At 45.4% G+C, this 18,117-nt stretch overlaps 1 protein-coding gene across 1 annotated transcript in view; it reads left to right on the top strand.

The window, feature by feature from the left end:
• Positions 1–216: 216 nt before the first annotated feature.
• Dixdc1 (DIX domain containing 1) overlaps positions 217–18,117 on the top strand; it is a 76,181-nt gene continuing 58,280 nt past the window's right edge. The window contains 1 exon segment of the mRNA XM_040729697.1: positions 217–651. Coding sequence (XP_040585631.1) covers positions 592–651 — 60 coding nt within the window. The 5' untranslated portion in view covers positions 217–591.

The following is an 18,117-nucleotide window of genomic DNA, read 5'->3' as shown; positions in this document are numbered from 1 at the left end:
TGTGTGTGTGTGTGTGTGTGTGTGTGTGTGTGTGTGTGGTGTTCGCGTGCGGATGGTGTTTTCAGCCTTAAGAGAGCAGAGTGAATACGTGTGTGTGTGGGGGGGGAGTTCGCGTGCGTGTGCCTGCGCACGCGCGGGGACACCCGCCTCCAAACCCGCAGTGTAGTGATTGTAAGCATATGCTGGTGCTGGCAAGCCCACTTGTGTCAGCGCGGGTGTATAGGTGTGTACGCGTGTGTGAGTGCTCGTTGCGCGCGCGCACCACTCAGGAGCGTGTGCGCGCGCCCTCGGCTTCCCCGCACTCACGGGCGGCCCCGGGGCTGGCGGCCAGCGCAAGCTCTTTCCTCTCGGTGCTTGCCGTGCGCGCCTGGCTGTTTCTATAGGAACCCACACGGCGCCGGGCCCCTCCGGCTGCGGCCCCAGCGCGAGCATGCCCAGTGCAAGCCGCTAGTTTGGCTCGGCTCTAGGTTTCCAGTAAGTGGCATGCGGGACTCAGGAGAGATCCCAGGGAGCTGAGCCCATTGCCTTTGTGTGCAGAGGGAGGAGGCGGCGGCGGGGCGACCCCACCCGGGGAGCCCCACGGCAGGAACAATGCTAGCCTGCCTAACCCGCGGGAACTTACTGGATGTCCTGCAGGAGGGCTTCAATGAGGTAACTGTCCTGCTCCTCCCACCCCCAGCTCCCCGTCACCCCGCGCCTCCCGCCTAATCTCCGGAAGGGGACCCTGGGGCGGGCAGGGGGAGCATCCTCTGGGGGGGCCCAGAGCACATCATATCTCAGAGTTGAAGAGCCTGGCTGGGTACAGAGCCAAGGTGCTGGGTGCGGTGCAGATAGATGCACGAACCTGAGGGCATCAGAAGGGCGGTGGGCCTCTCTCTACACTGAACGATTACTTTCCTGGGCGTCGAGGACAGTTAGGACCACGGACTAAGAAAGGTGGTACCCACGCTCTCAGGGACTCTCCAGGGACATCCTTGAGGGAAGCCCTGAACAGGAGGCAGCATAGCGAGCTCTTTTCTGTTTCAGGAGCTAACCGGATGAGTCACTGGAGGGGTGTGGTGGTGTGGCATTGGTAGAAAGTTTGAGAGGGCAGGAGACTGCGGGTGGTCCTTTCCACGTGTGAATTCCCTGAGTCCTGCACGTGAAGTCCTCCACCACCGAGGACAAAGGTGACTGAGAGGAGCAACCTGGGTCACAGGCCGAGTTTCAGGAGCAGTTCTGTGAGGACTGCTGTGGGGATCCTCAATCTGACAGGAAAGGTGAGCTAGGCTTGACTCAGGCTCATTTTCTCCTCACAAATTTCTGTCAGAATTCTGTTACCACTTGCATTTGCTTCTTTTGTGATCCAGTCGATCGTTGTTTGAGACCACTGCCATTCCATTTGCCTCCACTCCTCCTCACTCATCCTTTTGGTTGCCTTAGCCCAGCATCCACAAAGGCTTAGGCTGCTGGTCATGGCTTCCTGCCCACTTTTCCCTCAGTGCACCTCTCCCTTCTCCATTGATTTCTTAAATTTAAGATCTCTTGGGAAAGGGGGGTTGGGCATGCTATGCAAGTGCTCTACCACTGCACTACTCCTCTACCCTTTAAGATAGCCCTTGTGTTTTTAAAATCAGTTTTCAGTCAGATAACATGAAAACGTATCCTCCCCCACCCCCAGCACTGGTGACTGAACCTAGGGCCCTGCATATGACTAGGGGCTAGATCACTGAGCTACACCCCAACCTGATTTTCTTCTTAAATATTAACGTTACAGGCAAGATAGAAGAGCCTTGTGTGCCATTCCCCGCTCCCCCCTTCCCATCCTTTCCCCTAGAGGCAACCAACCATTCTCATGAATTTCCATTTAGGATTTTTTTTCTCCAGCTGCACGACAGGCTCCCTGCTTGATCCCTGTTTCTAATTAAGAAGCCCTGCATTGTGACCTGCCTTAGAACCTTCCCCAGTTCTGGCCCCTGTGCCCCAGCCTTCTTCCTGACACACACAGAGAAAAAAAAGTCCAACGGAAATGTTCTGCCAGTGTGACCAACTGTGCTGGAATTTTCCTTTGGCTGAGGGGTGTCACAACCTTCACTAAAGAGCAGAGCTTGTATCCTGCCTGCATGGCTAGCCTCCTCATCTTCACATCAGTCCTCACTGAACACACGTGAGGGAATCGTTAACAAAGAGCTACAGGCCCCGAGGTGAGACACACAGAGCCAGGAAGCACTCCTCTTTAAGTGCCTCCAGCATGCCCATTCATCTCCTCTCGCAGAGGCTCTCTGCGCCTGGGCCTTCTCTGGTCCTTAGCTGTGTAAATCCTACCGTTCACCAGTTGGTCCTCTGATGGCCTCTCCCCTTCTCTGTTTTAACCGGCTCTTTGGTGTCAGGGCCTTCTGATTAGAAGATGACTGTCACAGGGCCAAGACCTAGTCCTTGCTTTCTGCTGGTTTTCCATTTCCAGCTCTTCATCTGAAGACCCATGTGAAAACAAGTCGGCCAGGCTATCATTTGCATGCCTCTACACAAATATTGTCTAACAGCACAGTTCTTCCAAAACAAGGGGGAAAAGGGAGGGGGTGAAAGATATTTTTCCCTATGGTGGTAATGGAATATTCCTAAAAGCAACAGTCAGACAATTTTGCAATCAATTCTTCTGTTAAGAGCCATTCAGTAATGTGTCCTTTGCCCCTGTGGTATTTGAATTGTCTACCCATTCCACAAACTGCTCTCTCTCTGCAGACTCATGTACTCTTTGTAGTAGAATTCTTAGTAGATTTGAACTCTGAAAACCAAAATAGCATTTTGGTTTTATACCTGTAAGTAATATAAGTATTAATGTTAAATTTGAATGATTCCTTAGTTAACATAAATTCTCACATACATAATACATTTTCTTTATTCCACCCTGCCCCCATATTATCACATAACCATGCTACTGAATAACAGGATGAGTGAAGCAATTGGTATGGTTGGTGGGGGCATTGTTTGATCTATTCCAGGCTCAAGGTTGCTTAATAGGCCCAGTAACATTCAATCTCTTTTGCTAGAGACATGTGATAAGACTAACTGGGGACTTAAAAGATAGTATCAGAATACACTTAATTCCTCTGAGAAATTATTTCTACTGAGGCTAAGAATACCACTCATGTATTCAGCCACCTCTTGGGAATAATCTAAGTATATCTGAAGCTATCCTTCATCACCCAGATGGTTTATTATAGGTCTGTGTGGTTAGGGCTGCAACCTCATTCTCCCTGGCAGAGAAAACTCCCACAGGAGACAGGGAGATGGCCTTAATTGGTTAATTATAGAGAAATCCAGGAGCAGAGAGAAACCCTGCCCTTTGAATCAAGGTTTCCCTCTATTTATTGCTGGTCCCTCCTCAGTCCATATGTCACTAAATATAACTGTGTGTGACAGAATCTCCTTCAATCACATTGCCCACCTAGAGTCCTGGCCTCAGCATGCCTGGCAAAGAAGTCACAGAATTGATTCATGTCAGTGATGCTAAAGCAATCTCTTGTATTGACATGGTTGATTTTCACTGAATTATCCATAGATCTATTCTGCATTTGTTTCAAAACTGTGTGTGTGTGTGTGTGTGGTGTTTATTATGTGTGCACAGCCCTAAAATTGATGTCATGTCTTCTTCAGTTACTCTCCCCTTACTCCCGTACTTTTTTGTTTGTTTTTTCAAGACAGGGTTTCTTTGTAGCTTTGGAGGCTGTCCTGGATCTAGCTCTTGTAGACTAGGCTGGTCTTGAACTCACATGGACCCACCTGCCTCTGCCTCCCCAGTGCTGGGATTAAAGGCCTGCGCCACCACTGCCTGGCCTCCCCTTACTTTTTGAGACAGGATCTCTCAGCAAACCTGGAGCTCACTGATTCTACTAGGCTGTCTGGTCAGTGAGCTCTGGAGATCTGCCTGTCTCTGCTTCCCCAGTACCAGGATTGCAGCTGTGTGCTGCTGTGCCTGACATTTTATGTAGGTGCTGGCCATTAGATCTTCAGGCTTACATATCAAGCACTTCACTGACTGACCCGTCTCCCAGGCCTGTTGTTTCTGACACAGGGTCTCGTGTAACCCAGACTGGCTGTGAACTCCATATGTAGCAAAGGACGACATTGAATTCCTGTTCATCCTGCCTCAATTTCCCCAGTGCTGGAGTTGCTGGAATGTCCCTCAACACCTAGTTCAAGCTATTTGATATTGGTTGTTTTATTAACATTGTCTTTGGCGATATGAATTTCTGCCAGTGTTTTTCCTGGGAGATAAACTTTTTAAAAAACTTTGGTGTTTGTGTTGGGAGATTTTAATAGATCTATGATTATAATATAGTTTGACCAATAATTGGATGAGGGGAATATATATACAGTCATTGAAAATTGTATAGGGAGGGACAAAACCTACTGGGAAAGCCCCAATAGGATACTTAATGTCATAAATATCACAAAAGAGTAATGCTTGTGGGATATTGTAGAAACACTTTCTAATTAATAAAACCATGAAAATCCAGATGTTGGTGGTGCACGCCTTTAATCCCAGCACTCAAGGCAGAGGCAGGCGGATCTCTGTGAGTTAGAGGTTAGCCTGGTCGACAGAGCGAGTTCCAGGACAGCCTCCAAAACAATACAGAGAAACCTTGTTTCAAAAAAACCAACCAACCAACCAAACAAACAAACAAAAAACCCAATAAATAAATAAATAAAACCATGAAAAGAAGCGATTACTATACCTTTGTGTTTAGTGAGGTCAGATTCCCTACCACCACCACTGCTCAGCTGGTATATTTGTGCAGGCACTCATTCACCAAACGCTCACTGAATTACTGTGTTTACCAGGCACCGTGCCAGGCTCTGGAAATAGAAGCCAAATAGCAGAGTCTGTTCCCTAATGGAGTTCACAGGCCAACGAAGATAAAGAAAGCATCATACTTGGGAACTTTGTGGTGATACAGACATCTTGCTTGTGGAAAAGAGTAAACTTCTGCCTAGTTTTGATGTGAATGGCTATGAGGTTTAAAGTTAAGGGAATGATTTATGAAAAAGTTGGTCAGCAGGAAGCCAGTTGTCTGACCATGTGAATTGGCAGATTTTTTCCTGCCCATTTTTCTTCAAGTAGGAAAGGAACATATTAAACCGCTTGGCAGAGGGAAGCAGCACATTGCCGGAGTCCCAGCTACTTAGCAGGCTGAGGCAAGAGGGTTGCTTAGTCCACATGTTGCCCTATTTAGATCACCATGGGCAGCATAATGACATTATCTGGGAAAAATAAGGTGGCGGGAACGAGGGTAATGAGATGGCTTGGTGAGAAAAGGCGTTTGCCGCCAAGCCTGATGACCTGAGCTTAGTATCTAGAGCCTACATGGTGGAAGGGGAGAGCCGAGGTCTGCGGGTCATCCCTCTGACCTACACACACACACACACACACACACACACACACACACACACACACACACACACACGGCATGGCAGGTGTGCACCCACTCCCCACCCACCCACCCACTCCTAACCTTCCATAAATAAACAGGCAAACAAACAAATGTTTTTTTAAAGGGAAGGGTGGGGCGGGGATTTATCTGCTTGATGGTCCTTGGGAACAGTGTGAGTCTTTGTCTGGCTCATCCTGTAAAGGGGATGCTGAGTAAGGAAGAGGATTGGCAGGCAGAAGAGCTGCTGGGTGCACCCCCGTTAGTGCCTCCTGCTTTACATGAAGTAGCGTTGCAGCACTGGGCCAGACAGAGGCTCTCAGACATTCCCGCGATGGATTCCTCAGTGCTCGGCTCTGCTGTAGAAACCCTTAAGTATTTAATGTAAGGAGCACTCCACCTCTTGGCCCGACTTTTTTTTCTATCTAGGCTGACTTCCTCACTGCCCACCCAGGCTCACTGCCTTTGTTCCCACTGGCACCAAGGCCAGCTTAACAGATGCTCCCTGGCTGAAAGCTACCAGGCTGCCTTGCATTCTCGGTGCTGAGTGATGGGCGGACCAGGCATGTGCTGCAGTGATAGGGCACGGTTTGCCAGGTGCCATTCACCCAGGCGGGTTAGAGAGTTTGAGCACAAATAATACTTCATCTGTGGTCACGGGCTTTGTCTGGGCTGTGGGGACCAAAGGCTCAGACTCAAGCTTTTCTGAGTGCATTTCTGTGCTACTTCCTAAGCTAATCCCCACTGAGGTGGCCAGACACATAACCTGCACGGGCCACATTTGGTAAGGGGGTGAATCCTGCATCAGAAGCTCTGAGGGTGAGCCAGGTGTTCTATTTCTAAACTAAGAGATACCCTAGACTATAGATTGATTGGTTATAGAGTGACTATAGATTCAGTCTCATGCATTTATTGAGCACTAGTCTTGTAGCATGTGTTCATAAAGGAACAGACTGTTTAGAGAGCTGACAATTATTGAAAATTTTATAAGTTTATGATATGAAATGGTATCGTTCTGAAAACCTGAGCTCTCCTTTTTCTATATGATCCTTTGGCCATAAAGCTGAACATTGATATAAATGGTCCTGTCCATGTGAAAGAAGAAATTTTAATGACACTTTTATTTTGACCCAACTCACCAAGTTCAATGAACAAAGTACACTGTCAGCAAAGGATCAAAAGAATTAATAGAAAAGAGCTGGGCAGCAGTGGCACATGACTTTAGTCCCAGCACTCAGGAGGCAGAGGCAGGCAGACTCTACAGACTGAGCTCCAGGACAGCCAGGGCTACACAGAGAAACTCTGTCTCCAGAAACAAAACCAAAAAAAATTAATAGAAAAGAAATACAATATTGTGGGGTTTTTCCCCTACTGGCAGAATTTAGCCCCATCATAACTAACCTGGGCTTTCTTTTGTGTCTGAGGAACTCCCTATGTCTCTCTTTTCACCTTCACTGTTGGAAAGTCTGAGCTCTAGACAGGTATCCTCCGGTCTCAGTGCTAAACTAATTCCTTGGGTCTTTCAATCTCCTCCTGCACTGTCTCTAACACTTGCTGCTCTCCTGGTTCACCAGCAGGGAGCCACAGAGCCAAACCACTGGGATGTTTCTACACTAGAAACAGTAGATCCCATGGAGTTCCCTGGGGGGAAATTCCAACCTGCTTTTGCATCTCTACCCAAACAAATCCTCTACAGCAACAGTCCTTGATCTCTGTTGGTAACGGGCAGGGAGCAGAAGCTAATGTTACAGAGCTGTTTGGAGGGAAAGGGCAGATCCTAAAGAAAAACAGAAGGAAAGTTACTTCTGGCAGCAAGAAGGCTTTCAAGGTCAAGGGTCCCTGCCCAGATGAAGAATGTGGATAGAATTGTCTACACTGAGAGTTTGAACCCAGATTGTAAGGTGCATGGAGTGATTTGGAGGAAGCTGATGGAAACGGGCACTGATGAGTCTTGTCAGACTCCAAGCCTGCTTAGATAGCTGAGACCACTGCTGCTGCTTTTCCCCTTCCTCTGGGCCTGACTCAGCTAACATAAAATCTCCATCTTTCTAGAAGTACCCATGACACTGACATCTTTTAAAAATATTTTTATGTGTATGAATGTTCTGTCTGCATATGTATGTATGTATGTACCTATGTATGTATGCTGGTGCACTTATAAGTGTATGGTGCCTGTAGGGACCAGAAGTAGGCATCAGATCCCCTGGAACTGGAGTTAGAGCTACTTGTGAGCCAGCCCATAGTTGCTGCAGACCATACCAGGGTCCTCTGCAAGAGCAGCAAGTGCCCTTAGGCTATAAGTTATATCTCCCGGCTGGGACATTGACAACTTTATAGCTTCCCCAGAACAAGTGAAAAGTGAAACTCAAGACAAAGTCAGGTTCTGTACCCTCATGGACACAGTTTATACCAACCGTCTGCATTGCCTCTCTTTCTTTGTGCAAATCTGGCTGCAGGTGCCAAAACCCCACTTGAACAAGAAGAAATAGGAAGTGGAGTTTAGTGACTCATGGAATCCTAGGAAAATCTGAGGAATTAAACCACAGAAAAGGCAGGGCCACAGAAGCATTTCAGACTTAGTGAAAAGCAAAAACTCCAACTCCGGTAGCAAGGCTCCCCAGATCTCTACCCCCCCTTTCCATGGTGTCTTTATTTCTTCTTTTACAGACAGCTTTTCATGAGTAAATTGGCATCCTGGTTTGTCACAACATCTAAATGTAGCTTGTGTGGGTGCAGATGCCCGTGTGCATATGTGTGCACATTTGTGTGCAGGTCATTCACCTGGTGCCTTCTGCCTTTTGTTTCTCTGTGTCTCTGCCTCTCACTGTCCCTGTCAATATGTTGCTCTCTCTTACACACAAAAATGAAATAAATATTCTTTTTAGTTCTTTTTGGAGCCAGGTGTAAGGGGGAAGTAGGGAAATTGGAGGGGAGGTTTAGCAGGGAAGAGTGTGAATGATCCAGGTTCTGAACCCCTTACCCTAGTCCTAACCAGAGAAGACCTACTTAAAAAGAATCTGGGGCTGGAGAGATGACTTAGTAGTTAAGAGGACTGGCTGCTCTTCTAGAGATTCCCAGCACCCACGTGGTGGCTCACAACCATCTGTAACTCCACTTCCATGGGATTCAGTACCTTCTTCTGGTCTCTACAGACACCAGACACACATATTTACAGATATGCTTGCAGGCAAAACATAAAAAGCTACGATTAACTAACTAAAACTCTGGGCCTACGGGGTGGCCTACCACCCAGTCTAATGACCCAAGTTTGATTCCCAAGGAGCCACACGGTAGAAGGAGAGAACCAATTTCCCCAAGCTGTCCTCTGACCTCCATATGAATGTTATAATATGTCCACACACCCTAACCTCCCTATACTCACACTCAGCCACACACAAATAAGTGGATAAAGATAATATAAACATCTTTTAAAAAACATTTGGTTATGGGGAACTAAGACTCAGGGGTAGAGTGCTTGTTGAATATGTTGAGACCCAGAGTTTGATATCTAGAAATGCAAAATGAATATCTAACTTACATCAGTTACAATTTAAAGAATACTATAATACAAAAAAAAAGAGGGAGATGAAAATAAGACAACTGGTGGAACTTGCAGAGAGTGACAGCCTCTTACAAAAAGCATATAGTGTTTCATCTGTTATGGAGGGAGATGCCCTGATCTGTTATTGTTAAAGCTAAGTGATCTGTTATTGTTAAAGCTAAGCAGCTGAGCCAGGCAGGGCCGGGCTCACACCACAGCCTCTTCTAAGGTAAACTTCCAACAGGAAGTGGGTGTGTGCTGCTCCAGAGCCAGCAGCAGGCTTTGGTAGCAAAGGAACAGGGTCCTTTTTGCCCTTTAAGTACAGATATCTCCAGGCCACAGGGAGACTCGACCCCCAGTTTAGAGGTTGACAGCCCCCTCCATGTTAGACTGAAAAATGTGGAGTTGAGACCTGAAGATTGGTCTAACCTGGTAGGGTTGCCCCATGCAGCTGTGATGCTCTAACACTCTTGCTAGATTCCATTAGGCTGACTTGGGCCAGCATGCATTGTGATAGATGTCCCCAATGCCAGCTATTAATATTTTTAAATAATTGATTTAACATAAGACTTGCTTATCAGTTTTTAAAAACTATATGAATCTTGGAATAATACAAAATAGCCACAGCATCTTAATGTCTACTACCTTCCTGGGAGGACTTCTGGATCCCTCATAATGATGACTTAGTTTCCTAGTTCATGCACTGTCCCTTCTGCTGTGATTAACACCTCTGGGTCACTTCATCAAGACCACATCTGAAACCCGTGTTTCCCCCACCTTTAAAAAGTTCTTTTTCTTTTTTTAGAGAGATTGCGTCAACTTCACTGCGTAGCCCAGGCTAGTCTTAAACTCACAGCAGTCTTCCTGCCTCAGCCTTCTGAGTGCTGTGATTATAGGTGTGTACTCCCACATCTGGCTCTATGCCAGATTCTTGAACCCTGACACTGTGCTCAAAACCCAGCTTTCACTATTAATTTCATTAAACTGAATATTTTTGTTCCATCAGCCTCTCCTTTCCCCAGTGTTTCCCATCCTCCCATCTTATCCTCTGGTTTCATCTTTTTTCCCTGGCTCTGACTCTGCCACCAGTGGCTTCAACACACCCTCCCTTAGCCCTGGTGATCCTGGAGTCTGTGGCTACTTCCATCACTGCACAAGTCTGTGCTGGGTTCCTCCGTGGATGGTCCAGGCCTGCTGAGCCTTGTGAGAGTAAATCGCTTGCCTTGCCAGGAGACTCACTTGTAGCATCACGCTCTCCAGCCCCTGTCGAGCACCTGGTGTTGCAGAGTGTCTTCAGTGGTCTCATAGGGTCTGCTCCAGATCTCGCCCCCTTTACTTTCTCTCTTGGTCGAACCTCCTTCCAGAAATGAATGAGTTGGGGGAAATGGGACTGGGACTAGCAAGTCAATTTTCCTCTTCTGGTCCCCACTCTTCTCCCACAGCTCCTCACCCTAGATGTGTGTGGGGGGGGGAGCAGCTCTTTCATTTCCTCCCAGTCATACTGCATCAAGTATCTCCTTCTTTTGATCATTTCTCCCTCACTGACCCCTTCCCCAGGCCTACAAATAGTCTCATCCTAAAAGCCACTCATTCCCAGTCCTGTTTTCCTCCCCAGCTAGGACCCTCTCTCCCATCCTTCTTGTTTTTATTTTCCCACCTCCTGGGGTCCTCTCATTTTGCTGCCATCTGACTTCAGCCTTGCGGCTCTACAAGGTCAGTTCCCCAAAAGGTCACCAGCATGATCTGTTATTACTACATCAAATGGCCTTCGGGTTCCCAAGTCTGCTGCTGTCCTAAAAGTCTCATCTCCGAATTCGTTGACACATATTCTTCTGTCCTGATTCTTCCTAAATCTCCTGATACTATTTTTGTTACTCATCTCACAATTTCTCCCTTTAAAAATATGTTTGTATGTGTGTAGATGTATGTATATGTGTGTCAGTACATGTGTGGAAGCTAGAGGTTGATGTCAAGGGTCTTCCCCTTGATCACTCACTACCTTATATATTGAGGTAGACCCTTGAATTTGCCCTTTTAGTCTTGGGAGTCCCTGTTCCGCCTCCTACACTGGCCACCATGCTCATCTAGCTTTTGTGTGGTTTCAGGGTTCTGAACTCCTTTCTTTATACTTGTGTGGTAAAATGAGACATTTCCCTAGCCTACACTTGTCCTCCACCCTTTAAAAATCATTATGATGATTTTGTGGTGTGCATGGGTGTGTATGCCACAGCATAGGTGGTGGTCAGAGGACAACTTTGTGGAGTCCATTCTTTCTTTCTACCATTGTGTGGGTTCTGGGGACTTAGTTCAGCAAGTGCCTTTACCTGCTGACCTGAGTTCATCTCATTGGCAACCACTTGTTGATAAGTCCCAGGTTTCTTTGTATAGTAGAAATAATATATTCTTTGCAGTAAGATGAAATGGGTTCAAATCCTGGTTTGACTGCTTATTAGAAGTGTAATCTAGAGCATGTTTTCCTATATGAAAAATGGCATAAATAGCAATGATTTTTAATGATTGGGTCTTGTCTTAGTTTTCTCTCCATTGCTGTAATAAAACACCATGACTAAAAGCAGTATTGAGGAGGGAAGGTTTTATTTGGCTTATACTGCCACATCAAAGTAAATCATCCAGCGAAGTCAGGGCAGGAACTGCAAGAGAGGCCATGGAAGAACACTGCTCACTAGCATGCTCCTGTGGCCTGCTCAGTCTGCTTCCTTACACCACTCAGGGCCACCTTCCTGGGGTGGCACCGCTCCCAGTAGCCTGGGTCCTCTCGTGCCAGTCACTAATCAAGAAAATGTCATGCAGATTTGCAATTTGATGGAGATATTTTCTCAGTCGAGGGTCTCCTCGACAGAAACTAACCAGGACAGGTCTGATGGCTGAAGGAGATAATGGATGCAGACTCTCTCTCTCTCTCTCTCTCTCTCTCTCTCTCTCTCTCTCTCTCTGTCTCTCTCTCTCTCTCTCTCTGTCTCTCTCTCTCTCTCTCTCTCTCTCTCTCTCTCTCTCTGACAAGAATAGGCACTGAGTGCATTTGAGTTCTCTTCTTTCCCTTGGGTGTTCTCATGTCCCATTCCTTTTCATACCATAGTTTGCCTCACTTTTTGAAATGTTTTGGAACAGAGGATTTGGAATAAGCACTGAATGCAAATCTTTATTCTGCCATTGACCAGCCCTATGACTGTAGCTGTGCTGCTACTCATGACCTCTGTTTTCACATCTATCAAATAGGAAGAATCGTTCTGAGAGGGATCAGTGTGTGAGGTGATCAGTTGCATGAAAAGTGTGTGGTCAGGTACTTAGCACAGTACCTGGCGTATAGGAAGTGCTCAGTGGAAGGTAGTCACTTGCACAGTTCTTTTTTTAAATATAAATTTTTTTGGTTTTACGAGACAGGGTTTCTCTGTATTGTTTTGGAGGCTATTGGTCCAGCCTGGCCTCAAACTCACAGAGATCCGCCTGCCTCTGCCTCCCGAGTGCTGGGATTAAAGGCGTGCACCACCACCGCCCGGCTAAATATAATTTTTTAATTTAACTTTTTACACATGTTACTCTCAGTTCCCTCTCCCCACCCTCCTCCCCCAGCTCCCCATTCCTCCCAACCTCCCACCCCACTCCATCTCCCCTCCACTCCCCAGGGAGAGTAAGGCCTTCCATGAGGGCTTTTCAGAGTCTGTCATATAATCCTGGGCAGGGCCTAGGTCCTCCACCATGTATCCAGGCTGAGAGAGCATGTCTTCATGTGGACTGGGCTCCCAGAGTCCCTTTGTATGTCAGGAATAAATACTGATGTACTCTCCAAGGTCCCAAAGATTGCTGAGGCCTCTTTTCTGACATCCAGGTTGGGGAGGGGGTGTCTGGATCAGTCCCATGCTGGTCTCTCAGTCATCAGTCTGGGGCCTATGTCCTCCTCCTTGTTGAGGTCAGCTGCCTCTGTGGGCTTCACCAGCCAGGTCTTGATTCCTTTGCTCATCACTCCTCTTTGAAACTGGGTTCCAGGAGTTCAGTTCTGTTTTTAGCTGTGGGTGTCTGCCTCTGTTTCCATCAGCCACTGGATGGCATATAAGGTAGTCATCAATTTCATTATCAGGGGAGGGCATTTACGGTAGCCTTAATGCCAGTTTGTGTCATTTTTGTAGATCTGTGAAGATCTCACTAGTGCCAGATCTCTCCTTCAACTTATAATGGCTCCCTCTATTATGGTATATCTCATCCTTCTTTCCTCTATTCTTACCCTGGCTCTATCTTCCTGCTCCCCCGTGTCCTCCTCTCCCCTCCTCTTCTCCCTCTCTCTTTCTCCCATTTCCCTCTTTCCTCCCCTCTCCCCTGCTCCCAATCCGATTGGGAGATCTCCTCCCATAACCCTTCTCTGGGTTACCATGCATATCTGTCTTAGAGTACTCCCTGTTTCCAAGACTCTCTGGCAGTGGGATTGTAGGCTGGCAATCCCCTGCTCCATGTCTAAAATCCATATGTGAGTGAGAACATACCATGTTTGTCTTTTTGTGACTACGTTACCTCACTCAAGATGGTTTCTTCTATTTGCCTGTAAATTTCAAGATTCCATTTTTTTTTTTTTGCTGAGTAGTACTCCATTGTGTAGATGTACCACATTTTCTCTATCCACTCTTCAGTTGAGGGACATCTAAGTTGCTTCTAGGTTCTGGCTATTACAAATAATGCTACTATGAACATTGTTGAGCAGATGTCCTTAATGGATGAGTGTACATCTTTTGGGTATATGACTAAGAGTGGAATTGCTGAATCTTGTGGTAAGCTGATTTCCATTTTCCTGAGGAATCTTCATACCGATCTCCAAAGTGGTTGTACAAGTTGGCATTCCCACCAGCAGTGGAGGAGTGTTCCCCTTTCTCCACATCCTCTCCAGCATAAACTGTCATTAGTGTTTTTGATTTTAGCCATTCTGACAGGAGTGACATGGTATCTCAGAGTTGTTTTGATTTGCATTTCCCTGATGGCTAAGGATGTTGAGCACTTTCTTAAGGGTCTCTCAGCCATTTTAGAATCCTCTATTGAGAATTCTCTATTTAGTTCTGTACCCCACTTTTTAATTGGATCCTTTGGTGTTTTGGAGACTTTCTTCTTGATTTCTTTGTAAATGTTGGAGATCAGCCCTCTGTCAGATGTGGGATTGGTGAATATCTTTTCCCATTCTGTGGGCTGTTGTTTTGTCTTGTTGACTGTGTCCTTTGCCTTGCAGACGCCTCTCAGTTTCAGAGGTCCCATTTATTAATTGTCGATCTTAGTGTCTGTTCTACTGGTGTTATGTTCAAGAAGCTGTCTCCTGTACTAATTCATTCAAGGATACTTTCCACTTTTCTTTTCTAAGAGATTCAGTGTGGCTGGATTGATGTTGAGGTCTTTGATCCATTTGGACTTAAGTTTTGTGCATGGTGATAGATATGGATCTATCTGCTGTCTTTTACATGCCAGCATCCAGTTACTCCAGCACCATTTGTTGAAGATGCTTCTTTTTTCCATTGTATAGCTTTAGCTTCTTTGTCAAAGGTTAGGTGTTCAAAGGTGTGTGGGTTGATATCAGGGTCTTTGATTCGATTCCATTGGTCTACCTGTCTGTTTTTGTGCCAATACCAAGCTGTTTTCAGGACTTAAGCTCTATAGTAGAGCTTGAAGTCAGGGATGGTGATGCCTCTTAATTGTACAGGATTGTGTTTTGACTATCCTGGGTCTTTTGTTTTTCCATATAAATTTGAGAATTGTCCTTTTGAGGTCTGTGAAAAATTGTGATGGTATTTTGATAGGGATTGCATTGAATCTGTAGATTCATTTTGGTAAGATTGCCTTTTTTACTATGTTGATCCTACCTATTCAAGAGCATGGGAGATCTTTCCATTTTCTGGTATCTTCTTTAATTTCTTTCTCTAAAGTCTCAAAGTTCTTGTTATACAGGGCTTTCACCTGTTTGGTTAGAGTTACCCCAAGATATTTTATGTTGTTTGTGGCTATTGTAAAGGGTGATGATTCTCTGATTTCTTTCTCAGACCCTTTATTGTCTATATATAGTAGGGCTACTGATTTTTTTGAGTTAATTTTGTATCCTGCCACTTTGCTGAATGTGTTTACCAGCTGTAGGAGTTCCCTGGTAGAATTCTTTGGGTCTCTCACATAGACTATCATATCATCTGCACTTGCACAGTTCTTATTTCACTTGCAAACATAGAGTCACAGATAATTATGAGCTACCATGTGGGTGCTAGGAATTGAGCCCTGGTCCTCTGGGAGAGCAGTCACTGCTCTTAACTGCTGAACCATCTCTCTAACCACACATAGATACTTCTGGGTGTGTGCCTTCAGCCCAACCCTCATATCTTATGCTCTGAATCTGTATTTTGTCAGCTTGCTGGAAAACATCCCCACCCTGGTATTCTACAAACAGTTCAGACTGTGCCCAAAACTTGACTGTTTGCTTTGCCCGCTACTTGTTCTCTAGGTCAAGTTCTTTAGCCCTTACAGCACTGCCAGGCAGCCAGTCCTCAGGCATTGCTCTCTGGGTTCTTTCCTTCAGTGCTGCATCCTGTCAGCTTTGTTTCTGGAGTGTGCCATCTTCTGTCTGGTGATGCTTCCAGTTAGGACCGCATCTTCATCACTTGGTCTCCTCATTGCCTTCTTTGACAATGGATGCTCCTTACTACAAACACTCTCTGTGTTTCTCTTCCCAGCATTCTCCTACTCTGGTAACCCCACCTGTACTTCTTTCCTGTCTACATCCTGCTTGTCCATTGGCTAAAACAGCTTTATTCATCAACAAGAGAGACATATGTTCACAACATTCCGAAGGACATTCCCCCATCATCAGTTCCCATGGAGAAATAAATAGACAAAACTAGCTAAGAAAACAGTAAGATTTTTTCAAGAGAAGAGAATTGGCCCTAGAATATATTAACATATATTGCATGGGGATTGCTTGCCTGGCATGTGTGAGGCCCAGGGTTCAATCCTCATCACCCTTGTGAGGATCATGGTCTAAACTTGTCATGGTCCCCCTTGGCTACTTAGTGAAGTGCAGGTCAAATTGAGATACATGAGCCAGCCTCCCCTCCACAAGTATTTTGGAGGCTGTCACAGAAGGATCAAGAGTTTGAAGCCACCCTGGGCCACATAGTGAGGATTTGTCTCTTAGTAAATATACTGAGTAGCACATTTTGGTGCTGGGACATGGGTAGACATAAGCAAGTGAGGCAGAATAGAAAGTCCAGAAATAGGCCTAAGAATTTATGGAAGTTTAGAATATGATAAAGTAGTATCTCAAATCATTGGAATAGACAAAGACTATGCTTGTATAAATGGGTGCTGGAGCAAATGGCTAACCGTTTTGGAAAGGATAAATTAGAGCTGAATTTCATATCATGTATAAGAATAAACTCCAACTGAATATAAGAAATACAAGATCTAAAAGTAAAACTGAAGCATATAAGGAAGTAAATTAAAACAAAATCCTTATAATACTCTACCATAAAGTATCTGTGATATATGACCAAACAAGGAACTGACATTCTTAATCTATAAAGAATGTCTGGGGCATCCAAATTCATTTCTCTCTGTTTCCTGTTCTGTCAGGGTGTGAGGGGTCTAGCTACATTGTCCCAGCTCCAGGGACTCTGTCATACTTTCTCTGCTGGAGATATTTGATGTGTCTGTAGGTAGAACCCTTGCCTGGTGTGCATGAAGCTCTGGGATTGATCTTCAGAACCATATAAAACCAGTCATTGTAGCACCTTTCTGGAATTCTAGCATTTGGGAGGTAGAAGCAGAAGGATCAGGTGTTCAGTTATTCTTGGCTATACCAGAAAGAAAGAAAGAAAGAAAGAAAGAAAGAAAGAAAGAAAGAAAGAAAGAAAGAAAGAAAGAAAGGGAAAGCCTTCAGAAAGGCATGATATTTTTGCCAAAAACCCATAACCTAAATTTCAACACAATAAAACCAAAGGCCAGAGAGATAGCTCAGTGCTTGCCACCAAGCCTGATGACTTTTTTGATCCCAAGGCCCATGTGGCACAACGACACCTATTTAAAAAAATAAATTCAAAGGAAGTCTGTAGGTTATGTTAATGGTAGTTTCCTATTTTGATGACTGTGCTGTGGTTCTCTTGTGCGTATCTGGGTAATGAGTACAGATGAGCTCTTTGTATGTTACTTTTTTTTTAAGGTAGGATGTCATATAGTCAAGGCAAGCCTCAAACTTTCTATGTAGCTAAGCATGGCCTTAAACTTCTGATCCTCTGCCTGAAAGGGATTACAGGCATGTGATCACCATGTCCACTTTATGTGGTGCAGGTGATTGAACACAGAGCCTTCTGCATGGCAAGCTGTCTACTTATGAAACCATATCTCTAGCCCATATTTACCTTTTCATGGACAAGAAATTATTTCACAATGAAAAGTTATTAAGTTAAATAAAATAATGCTTAGGGGTTTTGAATGACCCATCCATGTGACCAACAATGGGGCTCTATTGGGAACAAGAGAAGAAGGGAAGGCAGAAGAGAGAAAAAAGAGGAAGCAGAGAAATAAGTGAGGGAACTTCACATATCCTTTACATCCGATGCATGGTAGTGGGTGTGAAGTACCAGGATTTCAGAGAGCTTTAGGCCAGAAGGATGAAAATTCCCGTAAGCTGAGGGGGCACTCTGGCACTGAACTACACTCTAGCTTTTCTCTGTCTTACCATGCATCTAGAGAGAGGACCAGTGGTCTGAGTTGGTGTTTTTCACACTCCAGTGGGCACACAGACATCAGGGGAGCCTGTTAAAACACAAGTTCTGATTTGGCAGAGCTGGTGTGCTAAGAACAGTCTGCTTTTCCAGCAGTTTCCCAAGGGATGCTGATAGGGCTGGTCTGAAGCACACTGAGCACTCGGGAGCCACTTAGTGTAGATGAATAGTACAAGAGTGACCCACACAGTGCCTGTGGACCGGTACTTTACACTAAAGAGCATCTCTTGAGGTTTACCGAACCACTCACAGCTCAGAGGTGCATTAATTTAGGTGTGGAAAGAACTTTTGCCTTGAGTATTAAATTCAAATCTCATATTCATGGTTCACTATCTGGGTGAACAGCTTATTTCACCTTATTTTGAGTCTCAGTTTTTAGTCTTCATCATAGATAGAACATCTACATCAA

Source organism: Mesocricetus auratus, unplaced genomic scaffold, assembly GCF_017639785.1.
Source record: "Mesocricetus auratus isolate SY011 unplaced genomic scaffold, BCM_Maur_2.0 Super-Scaffold_100022, whole genome shotgun sequence".
Classification (NCBI taxonomy): Eukaryota; Metazoa; Chordata; class Mammalia; order Rodentia; family Cricetidae; genus Mesocricetus; species Mesocricetus auratus.
Note: the sequence above shows the minus strand (reverse complement) of the source record. Positions and strands in the feature narration are given on the sequence as shown.